We start from the raw sequence: 11,800 nt of genomic DNA, 5'->3' as shown, positions 1-11,800 counted from the left end.
AGACTGTGTTATTTAAACAGACTACAATTTCTTTATTGTTGCAACTTGAAAAGTATCTAATTTTATGACCAATTAATGTGCGTGTTCATGGCAAATCCAGGGCTTTACTTTATATATTCTATGCTACAGGCATTTTGCATACAGGTTCTATATGTTCCATCCCACGCTGTAAAGTATCTATTAAGTGTGTCTAAAAATGAACATGTTTAGACAAGCACTTTTGAATTCTTCTCACTTCATAATCTACAACGCTGTGACATGCCAGGTGTGGCAGGTGGGCATTCCTCTCTTTTAAATCTAATGAGAGACGATGACATTCAAACATATTCACCTGACAGCCAAATGAAAGGTGAAATATTACCCTGCTTGCATAATAGAAAGTAATGTGCCACAGAAATGATAGAGACTCATTCTCCATAGAATTCATAACATGTAATCTGATTCACACACTATAATTAAAAACAGCTTTTCATACTGGAATTCAATTCAATATCCTTATTGTGATTTAAAGGGATAGTTCACCAAAAATAATTTTCCCCCTCCTCTTCATTATTCAAACCTGTGTAATTTTTTTCCTTTTCTGTATAAAGCAAGGGAAGGTGAATTTAACGACCAATAACCATCTACTACTCAACTATCTTACAAATAAATACCTTAAAATAATGTTTTGTATCCACCAGGCCACCATTTCAATAAAACAACAAATGTAGCAATTACATTCTAATTATTTAATGTAAATGTAGTAAAATACAGTCATAATAAAGTACAAATCTAGCCATGTTTCCACAATGTTTTTTTTTTCTAAATGATCAAAACAATGAAGGATTTTTTATCTTTTCTTTCTCTTGTTCAATAAAACGTATGTAGTAAAAGTGTCACATGAAGACATCTCAAAACGATTGACAGAAATGAATCAAAATAACCAGCTCCAGAGTCCAGCTTTAGTATTTCTGCAAATTAAATGTAAAAAAAAAAAATCTAATATTAAAACATCAATTTTACTTGAAACTCGTGGAAGAGACAATTAATATAATGACTTAATAGCCAAATAAAAGGTGCATTAAAATCATTGCAATGTTATAACAATGTAAAAAATATTATATAGGCCACAGAGTCATCATGAATATACAGTACTGTGAATACTTTGAATAGAAAATGTGTCGTGTGTCTTTATGTTTTGATTTTCTTCTAAATAACTTTCGTAGTCCACGAAAAAGAAACAGCATTCAAGTTTCAAGTGATATAAAGGTATAAGTACAGTAGATGAAAAAAACTTTCATTTTTGGGTGCACTATCCCTTTAAAAATGATTATTTGCTCTCATCTCAGATCATTGAATATCACAGATTATTCCAGGGAAAGAGTTAGATGTGCAGGACACATCAGTCTAGGTGAGAGACTGCAAAAGTTTCGCTCTTTCTCCAGCTGCCACTGTCTTCTGTGTCTGCATATTCCATGAATGTGCATTTAATGCTTCTCCCGGGGCCTGAGCCCAAGAGCAGTACTGAATCATGGGCCATGCATTCAGTGCCAATAAAAATAATCCCTGCCGAGGAAGGAGCATTAGCCAAACGCTCTCTCGCAAGAAGAGAAAACCCTGCTAAGTCTTAAATAACAAACACAAGCTTTACACTGATGACCCCGTTGTCTGAATGGACGGTGGCTTTCGTGGCTCTCTGTGCAGAGTTAGATTCTGATTATTGACCTTTAGTATACATCACCATCACGGTTCATCATCATTAGCTTGACATGATTTAATGGCACGAAACCTCCCTGTTCCCTTAAAATTGCTTACATTTAGCGGATGGTGCTAAAATGGTCAATATATGCAATATATACTGTAAGAGCCAGAGGAACAGTATTACCTGCAGAACAGAGCTCTGAAAAGCTGCCGTCATGCTTTAGCTGGACATTTGCATGCACAAGCTGCAGCTGCACAGCCTCAGTTGTGGTCACTGGTCATATGCTTTCCAGAATCCTGTTCTTCCTCTTTCTCAAAGCGATTTTTGTTTGTCGTCCTCTTCACCATCCTCCTCCTCACCTCCCTGCTTGCCAGAGTCTTCTACATTCATCTGTAAAGTTACCGAAAAGCACAAACAGATGTCCCTCAACAAATTGGATACATCTCTGCTTCTCATTAGCTCTTACAAGGTTGGCTGGATCAAAGTTGGCTTGGCCTCTGCATTTACTGTTCTGCCAAACACAGGAGGAGCAAATCTGAACATGAAGAACTGATGTGGATTGTGTGGTTGATACCAGTGATCACAAACCCTAGAATTTTCATTTTATTTCAATTTCATTATCTTTACATACTATATAATAATACAGGATTTTGTCTATATGCTTTCCCTGAATTTCTTCTGAATAATGTCACAGAAGTAAACGAGCAAGTGACGTCTTACCTTACTTATTGGGAGATAACATGAGAGATGATATGTTTCAGTGAATACTGTAATATTCAGCATAGAGTTTTCTATGCTGAATATTCAAGTTTTTTGTGTTAACTAGCAGTAAGAAGCGATGAGTACTTCACGCGCGCTCCATGCTGCGTTTGAACTAACCAAATCACGATAAAATTTGCGATAAAATTGACAATTTGAAAACTGTTCATTGCTTTAGCAAAATAACTTTAGAAAAAACAGACACAATTGAAGTTATTTTCTTATAGTTAATTGCGTTTCTCCAAAATAATGTAGGCCTACAGTTTTCGAGTTCAACATACCGATTCAACGATCCAGTTCCAGCGGTTGTCTTCCCGACGTGGAAAATAATCAGTGAATAATGACGTAAATTTTGCCATGATGCTTACACAAACCTATAACTACAAAAGACGTGAAGTTGTATGAACCACTTTTGTGTATCATTTATGGTTCTTTTGCAAAACAGCTCCATTCATGCCATTAGGGAGAGAAGAACAGCAAAGACTCTTCAGTGTTTTTCCACAGAAGAAAGAAATGTACAGGTTTGGAATGACTAGACAAGTTTGAATTATTCCTTTAGAATCAACATTAACGTTCTTTCATTTTGCTATTCATGTTAATTATCCTGCGGCAAATCTGTGCCTTATTATTATACTGGGTTTCTGTTGACTGTGTATAACAATGTGATTATTTTGATGCTTAAAAATCTCCTGCGGTTGGGAAGGGTGTTATGTACATAAAACACTGGTCTGGATTGCCGGTTTCAATGTTGACAGAGGTGTCAGAGAGTGTCCCTTCCTGGTGCTCTGCAACTCAGTCATCGTTGCTAAAACTTCCCTGTTGCATTTCTTTTTTCTTGAAACAGGACTCGGCCTGCCTGGAATTCAGACAGGACATGTGGATCTCAGGGGCCTCTGTATTTTAGGACATGACAGCCAGGTGGGTCTTTGTTTCCTGCAGCAGACGTTCAAGGTCACCTCACTTCCACACAGGAAAAAGAAATGTCTACTCATAGTCTGTTTATTCCAGCATTAAAGGGGTCATATGATGCTTTTTTAAAGATCATTATTTTGTGTATTTGGTGTAACAGAATATGTTGACAAGCTTTAATGTTCAAAAAACATTATTTTTCAAATACTGTACATTATTGTAGGTCCTCTATGCCCCGCCTCTCTCAAACGCTTCGTTTTCTACAAAGTCCCTCCTTCCGACAAGTGCAGTCTGCTCTGATTGGCCAGCTGACCCAGTGCATTGTGATTGGCCGAACACCGCAAGCACTCGTCAGAAATGTAATGCCCCTTACCATAATCGCGAGCTTCATCTTTCAAAATAAATGTAAAGACAGAACCAGAAAGGGGAACAGAGTCGCGTGACAGACACAGTGATGAAGCTGGTATGTGTAACAGTGTCATCCACCTATATTTGAACTCTTAATGTGTAAACATTATAAAATGGCCTATTTGTTAATGTTACAAAGAAAACATTCCACTAATAGTGTGCTGTAATAGTGCCATGCGACTGTAAAATGTCATTAAAAATCATTGTTCTTGTAAATGTTTACAATTAGCTGTACTTAAACTATTATATATTATATTACAATTGTATATTACAATAATTAAACAAATGTTCTCCACAAATGTTCAAAATCTAAATGTGTTCTCAGCGTTTTTATTATCATTAATGAAATACAATATATTTGAAATTAAATTAACCTAAATTTAAAGCAGTACAACAAACCATCATGTAAAAAGTACTTCTGTTTAAATATCTTTATTTATCAGCACAACAGTAATGAGAATTCATATTATAGTAATAGAAATTTTGGGAAAATGTGCTTAATTGTGTTTTTGCAACAGGTTTTTTTTTTTTTTTTTTAATTCTTTAGATTTTAGGGTGAAATATGAGCCACATGTGTTCTCAACAGGTCAGCCGCAGGCCATGCTGAGGCTGTTAAAAACATGGACCATTAATCTTGTCTTGCTGGTTTCTGTGCACTGAGGTGAACTAGTCTCTGGCCAGTTTGTTCACCAGGAAACACGTTTGTCTCTCCAGGGCAGGGCAGACCTTGTGCAAACAGTGTTCTAATTCCCACTTCATTCTAGTCCTTAAGAATCCCCCAGTTAATTTGCCTTGAATAGTTAGCCAGATCAGCTGGGGATTTCATGTGGAATTGTACAGAAATGTTCTACACCTGTGATCATCGTTTAGCTAGAACAACCTGGAATTAAACACCCTAATGACAGGGGATGGCTTTTAACTTCAAATTCACTGTCATAATAGACTATTATTGTAACAAACACCTAAACATGCTACATGCAAAAATGTGTCTATAGTGTTGTACATCATGCAAACAGCAGTGGAATCCCATGGATACACTCCACCCAAAAAACACTGAACTGAACATTAAAGGGGTCATATTGTCACGAATCCGGTCCATGAACTTTCATCTGCTAGCCATCAGAGGTCACCCTTTCCTATTGCATTGACTCTCGGACTACATTTCCCATCATGCATTGCACTGATTGCACTCAGCACGGATTGCACACAGCTGTACACTGATTGCACCCAGCTGTTTCATATCACTCCCTCACTATTTAACACTCACTCTGATCCCTTCTCTCTGCCGAGTATTGTCTAGCGCTTATCTTTCCCCAGATAGCTACATTACGGAGCCCTAGTGATTTTCCTTGCCTTAGCCTTAGCCTTTTTCCCCGGTTTTGATCTTCGCATGTTTTCCTGGATTTCTCCCTTTAGCCTTGCCCCTGTGACTCTGTCTGCCAATCGTCGACCCACGCTAGCCCTAGGATTATTCTTGTGTTTTGCCCACCATATACCTGTCTGCCTTTATCTGACCCATGCCTGTTTCATGACCACGTCTCTGTCTTCTGTTTAATAAAGCTTGCATATGGATCCGCATGTCTCACGTCTCGTCAGCTCCGTAACGCATATGATGTTGCTAAAAAGCACATTATTTTGTGTATTTGGTGTAATGGTTTAAGGTTCAAAAAATACATTATTTTCCACATACTGTACATTATTGTTTCTCCTCTATGCCAGTGTTTCCCAACCGGGGTGCCGCCTGTCGAGAGCAGGGTTGCCATGTAAAAAAATCCTTTTTTAATATTTTTAAATTGCTAAAATGTAAAAAAAAGAAGCTATTATATAATATCCATTTCTGATGTCGCCAATAATTAGAGATGCACTGAAATTTCGGCTGCCGAAAATTAGTTCACCGCTCAGGATTCACTTTCACGTGGTGTGACGCTCTGCGTATTATCCCGCTCTATGCGTGTGTGCTTCGCTCACGGCCCATGTGAGTGCTCCACATACCGTTCATGCTCATCGGAACAGCAAAGTCCACTCAAAAATCAAGCTGAAAGGAAACATCGATGTAGTACAGCATTGTTTCTGTCTGCAATAGCCCTACTGTGCTGTAACAAAGTGTGGTAAATGGGCAACTCTGGTAACGCTGCCCTCTCATTCATTGATGTTAGACCTACCTGAAAAACTAAAAAGCAATTTATTTCATTTGTAGGCCTATCGTTATTTTTTATTTGTGCTATCATTAGTAATTTCTTTATTTGTTCTTATTTTATTATTAAGTCAAAGTTTTAAATCAAGCCATCTCGTGCTACTGCAACAAAATTACCCAACTGTAAAATCAAAAATACACTGAGTGAGCAAAGCTTTGTTTAATTACCATTATAACTATCTATCTCACAATGTTTACATATGAATAAAAGCCTACATTCAAATCTGTCATATAAATTGGTCTTTTCATTAGAAATTAGCCTACTGATTGCCACCATTGATAGATTTTAATATTAAAAATATCTGTATGACAGTATATTCTTCAGTTCTTCCCTGTTGTACCGAATATCTATAGTTTTCAAAGTATCATATTGAAGTTAGAAATTCAAATATTGTGACAAAATTAATTTTGTAGGCTGCCACAAATTTGTTAAAATTTCCAAAGGGTGCCGCGACTAAAGAAAGGTTGGGAAACACTGCTCTATGCCCCGCCTTTCTGAAACGCGTAGATTTTTACAAAGCTCATCGGTCTGAAAAGCGAGGTGTGCTCTGATTGGCCAGCTATCCAGTGCTTTGTGATTGGCCGAATACCTCAAGCGTGTGACGGAAATGTTATGCCCCTACCATATTGTGATGCCTTGTCCCGGCCGGAGCGACGAGACAAAAACATTAAAACCCATTATAAACGAGGCATTTGTTGCATCCAGTGGGGACATAATTACGGATTATAATGACTTATACTGTCTTTTTACACGTTGCATTGCATCACGGCGCGTAAACATAGAACCATGTCTGCATTTGTGATGGGAGAAATGACAAACAACAAACGCTGCTCTACACTGCTCAAAACTCGCTAATGAATCGTCAGTGGCAAAAATGAAACACAGCATCACACACGGCAGGCTAGATTTAGCGGCGGTGTGCGGGCTTGCGGCAACCACGTGACGACTCCGGGCTGGACTCCGCTTCGTCCACGGTGAAAGCTGATCCGTCAATCCACAGTGTGAAGTTGATGTATTCCCTCAGCGACCAGCACGGATCAGCTCCAGGCATGACGAAGCAGATATCGTCCTCTTTTGGAAGGCCAAACAAAGTAGTTTCACTTTCACAACGAAACACACAGCGCCTTCACGACATGGCGGCGGCGGCAACAACAATACTACAGCGAGAATAAAAGTTACGCCTTCTTTCTTTGCGTGAACATTTGGGCGGCGTTATGCAAATCTTCCCACATCGTGACGTAGACATGTGGGGGCGTGTTAGAATGAGCAATTTTAGGTAGGCGTAGTTGACTCTTAACTTTTATAAAGAATATATCTTTGGATTTGAGACTTTAGTCTTTGCAACTTTACAAATCTTTATGCACCAAGAGCTTGTAACACTCCAAAGAGAAAGGACAAATTGAAATCGCATTATATGACCCCTTCAAATACGGTGGCAGCTAATGACATTCTCATTGGTAATAGCTCAACTTCACATACCGCCATGAGAAAACCAAAGCATGGCCTATTGTTTATCTTGACTTCCTGATAATGTTTTTTTTCTGGCAATGCTTCAATGTCAGTTATAAACAATATGTCAATACACAGCAATTCGGTGGGCTATCTGATTCAGAGATGAAATCATAAACATTTTTATTTTAAACATAAGACAAAGTCTATCTATCCTTCCAGTCATCCTTTTATAATATATAACTATAGAGACAAAAACATTAGCTCTGAGGTAAGATCACATAGGTGGTTAGGTAAGATTTACTGGTTTGTGTGTATGGAAAATAGCCTATAAGCTATATTCTGCTGAAAAGGCAATGATGTCTGCCTCTGGCCAAACACGTCATGTTACTGTCTTTTATTTCAAGTCACGACCCAAAAGCCGAGTTAAATCAAACAATTTAATTATTTAATTTCCAGAATTCCAAAATTGTGTTAATTGTTCACTGCATTACACTTAAGTAAGAGGAACATCAAAAATAGGAAACAAAGAAGTTGTGTTGAAAACAACAGAGAAATCAAACAAAGAATTAAAAAAAGAAAATGAAAACTTAAAAATAAATTGAATTATTTGCTGGCTCTCAAACAAAGACCATTGTCTAAATAGATTTTAACCTCGCTTTAACTGACCTAAGAGGAAAAAAGGCTAAGATTATTTGCCAAAACATTTGGTTTGAGAGACAGCATTAGCCGCTTATCCCTTCTGCTTGCGAGTGCTGTGCCATGAGGAGAGGTAGTTTTCTTTCCTGATGCAAATGACTTTTTATAAGGCATTGGAGAGGTTTTAAGCTGGAAAGAAATTCTATGGGTCTTTTGGGGTGCTCGGCACAGAGGAAAAAAATTTGGCTGCATAACTTAAACATTCTGTACATTGTGTACGGGCTGTTAGTCGCCATCTTGAAAAGCACTTGAGCAAAACAGCTGACATACATTCATTTGCTTCGTCTGCATTTCGTCCCCTGACAGAGTTGAAAGGCATTTTTGGTTTCCACAATGACAGGTTTTAAAATAAAAAATCCTGTTTTCTTTGTTCAAAAGAATTTAAGAGGAGACCAGCACAAAAAAAACAAACAAGTATCAACAGGTCAATTCAGCAAAGTTCTCAATGGCTTCATGTTTTCATTACAGTAGAGAGCTTGAATATTCTTGTGCCCTTAATAACCAGCATAGATCTGAGAAATTCTCAATGCAATAAAGGACCGAGCAAATCCAAAAGCTTGACCTGATAATGCTGCATTTGACTGGATAGATTTGCAATTAAAAAAAATCAAATACAGCAAAGATAAATGCACCAAACGGAAGGGAGGAAATTAATGTCTTTTAAGATGCAAGACTGCCACTTTGGCGTTCCAGCAAACATAATAATGGTCCGATACGCATCAAGCACTTGAGAATAAAAACCATGCAGGCCAATACATTCAGACATCTCGCCCCTAACAAAGAGAGATATCATTTAAAAGGCTCTGAAAGTACAAATAACCTCGTACAGCAACAAGATAATGAGATGCAATACGTAATAAAAGTAAACAAAAATGTGACAGCCCAAAAATGCCAGTTTGCTGGTATATGATTAGCCCTTGATTGGTAAATAGCCCCGATTTTTTGCATTGCTTAGCTTGCTGATTAACAAAATCGATCCTTTAAATATTCGCTTTCAAACACACAAACTAAATAATCCCATACACAGCAACTCACATACATTTTCCCACCACAAGGACGTTTTCATCAACAATTCAGATCACTTTTAATATGCTGCTTCCATCGAATGGCTCATAATATAGTCTTTTTCCTCAGCAGAAGTGTCTGAGACAGAACAAGGTTGGCCCGTCGCCTCGAGGACAACCTGAAACCCTTGTGTGTCTCCTTTAGCAGCCAAACAGTTCTGATTCACTGGGCAAAAGGAGTCCAGACCCCTGTATTCACCATCACATGTGCAAAGATGGCAAAACATTTCTAAGTACTTACAAGTCCTTTTTGAAAAATATAGAATCCACTTTGTAAATTATCCATTTGACTTGATATTTCAAGGCACATTTGGTTTTTCAACAGCCAGCGCTGCGGTTTCACTCAGTTTTATGTTGGTCTCTATGCAGGAATCATGGTTTTCCCACATCCACTGTGATTTTGGTGAATAGCTGGTCTTTCTCAATGTTAACAACGTTGTATGTTAATGAACTGATCCCATCGCTTGCCATTGTTTCCCTTGTGTGGGCTATTCGGTCAAACCTGTGACAGGAAATGACATAATTACCATTACTCAAAGCAGGACTGTTTATAACCTTGTATATATCGTAAACTAACTTAGATTTTTTTTATCGTTAAACAAATCTGGCATTCCTCTGACACCAGTGGTTATCCATCACTTTCAGTTCAGTGTACAGTTTGTTACAAATGTATTTTTTCATCCCCACACAATTTCATCTTTTAAATATGGCAATGTATTGAGATTATCAGAGTGGTTAAACTTTTAAGCAGCCATAAAGCTGTAATATGTTCAAGTACCTCTGTGGATTGGGGTCGTTTTGTTTGTCTCGGTCGTGGCGGATCATCCTACATCTTCCAATGACCCCGTCAGGCCTTGATATAGACATCCCTTTGGAGGAAACCCTGTGAAAACATGCAGCTCGTATCAGTCCATAATTAATACATATGATTAAACGTATAATGGTTGAGACAAATTATAAGTGGAAGAGAACAACATTAGACCCCACTGAGACATTGAGTCATTTAATTTTTTGGTGAACTGTACCTTTAAAAAAAAACAATAAACATGATAGATACTGATCTTTCCTAACTCATGAAGATACAAGCTAAACTTGTTTGATTGGAAATGCTGTTGCTTGACTTGCTAATGTCTTCTGAGTTTATAGAGTGTGACTGTCGGGTTCCACCAATCAGTGAGTTGCAGTGAGCAAATTGTGCCAAACGAACCCAGAGCTCCGCCCTCTCCCATGAAGCACCGCAAATGGTGTAATTGAGTCTCTCCATGCTCTTTTAAAACACTTAAATATTTGATATAATATATATATATATATATATATATATATATATATGCGTGTGTGTGTGTGTGTGTTTTAAGAGCATAGAGAGTTTGTAATACACCTCATTACTGGTTGGCCTGGTTCATGGCTTATAGTGCTTTAACAAAAACTTTAAAAAAAAATCCATACTGGAAAAATTAATGGAAAAAATACTTCTGGAACCAGAGTAAGTGAAAAAGGGGGATAGGCACCTGTTACATTCTATTCGGCACATTGTTCTGCAGTTGCTATGGTGTTGTGGGTGGTTGCGAATGCATTCTTTCACCTGTTGTTTTAACAGCCAGGCAAAAGTCTTAAACCGACAGTTCCCCCAAAAAAACTAAATTCTGTCAATTTAAGGGATCTATTACGTCCGTAGCACAAAGAGCGCAAAACACATTTAGTCCCAAAGTTTAACTTTTAAGTGTAGGGGGTTTGTTCAGATAGCACAACCAGTATTCTTTGGCATTTCGAATATGAAAAGCAGTTTCCTGCTCTGCAAGTATTTTCTGTTTCCTGAATGTTCCACTGGAAAAACAATGCTGTAGCTGAGCAGCTGACAGATGCAAGTGTTCATGCGGATGATGCAACTCTCCTTAAATTACAGTTGTGAAAGTCCCACAAAAAAATTAAAAATTTTTTTTAAAAACACCACACGAGAATAAAGATAGCTGATGATAAGAGGTTTTATCTGCCATGTCCTTGCTGTTGGCAGAACGATCTTTATCTCCCAACTGTCATGAACATAGAACCAGGGCATTTCAGTTATACTATGCTATTAAATTCAACTACATTACACTTCATATGTTTGAGGTTGGTAATATTTTAGAATTTAAAAAAAAAAAAAAAAAAAAAGTCTCTTTTGCTCGTCAAGGCTGCATTTATTTAAGAATCCATTAAAAACAGAAATGTCTATTTTAGTTTTATATATTTTCTATATATTTAAATGTAATTTATTCCTATGAATTTTCATCATCATTACTCAAGTCTTCAGAATCACATGATCCTTCAGAAAACATTCTAAGAATGGTGCTCAAGAAAGAGTTCTTCTTAATATTATTAACACTGAAAACAGTTGTTCTTAATATTTTTGTGGAAACCATGATTTTTTCCCCCCAGGTTTCTTTGCTCAATAGAAAGAAACAGCATTTATTTGAAATAGATTTTTTGCAATAATGTAAAAATTAGGGCTGTCAAACAATTAATCACGATTAATTGCATCTAAAATAAAGGTTTGTTTACATATACAGTACATACTATATGTATATATATATATATATATATATATATATATATATATATATATATATACACACATACAGTATATTATGTATATATAT

The 11,800-nt window shown here is 37.2% G+C and overlaps 1 protein-coding gene across 1 annotated transcript in view; it reads right to left on the bottom strand.

Moving 5' to 3' along the window:
• Positions 1-7,666: 7,666 nt before the first annotated feature.
• Positions 7,667-11,800, bottom strand: part of LOC107587100 (beta-1,4-galactosyltransferase 1-like) — a 19,873-nt gene continuing 15,739 nt past the window's right edge. The window contains exons 4-5 of the mRNA XM_016274744.1: positions 9,943-10,063; positions 7,667-9,666 (exon numbers count right to left, since the gene is read on the bottom strand). Of these exons, the coding sequence (XP_016130230.1) occupies positions 9,537-9,666; positions 9,943-10,063 (251 nt within the window). The 3' untranslated portion in view covers positions 7,667-9,536. The remainder of the gene's footprint in view (positions 9,667-9,942; positions 10,064-11,800) is intronic.

Source organism: Sinocyclocheilus grahami, unplaced genomic scaffold, assembly GCF_001515645.1.
Source record: "Sinocyclocheilus grahami isolate Dianchi unplaced genomic scaffold, SAMN03320097.WGS_v1.1 scaffold89.1, whole genome shotgun sequence".
Classification (NCBI taxonomy): Eukaryota; Metazoa; Chordata; class Actinopteri; order Cypriniformes; family Cyprinidae; genus Sinocyclocheilus; species Sinocyclocheilus grahami.
This window is presented reverse-complemented; position numbering and strand designations above follow the sequence as displayed.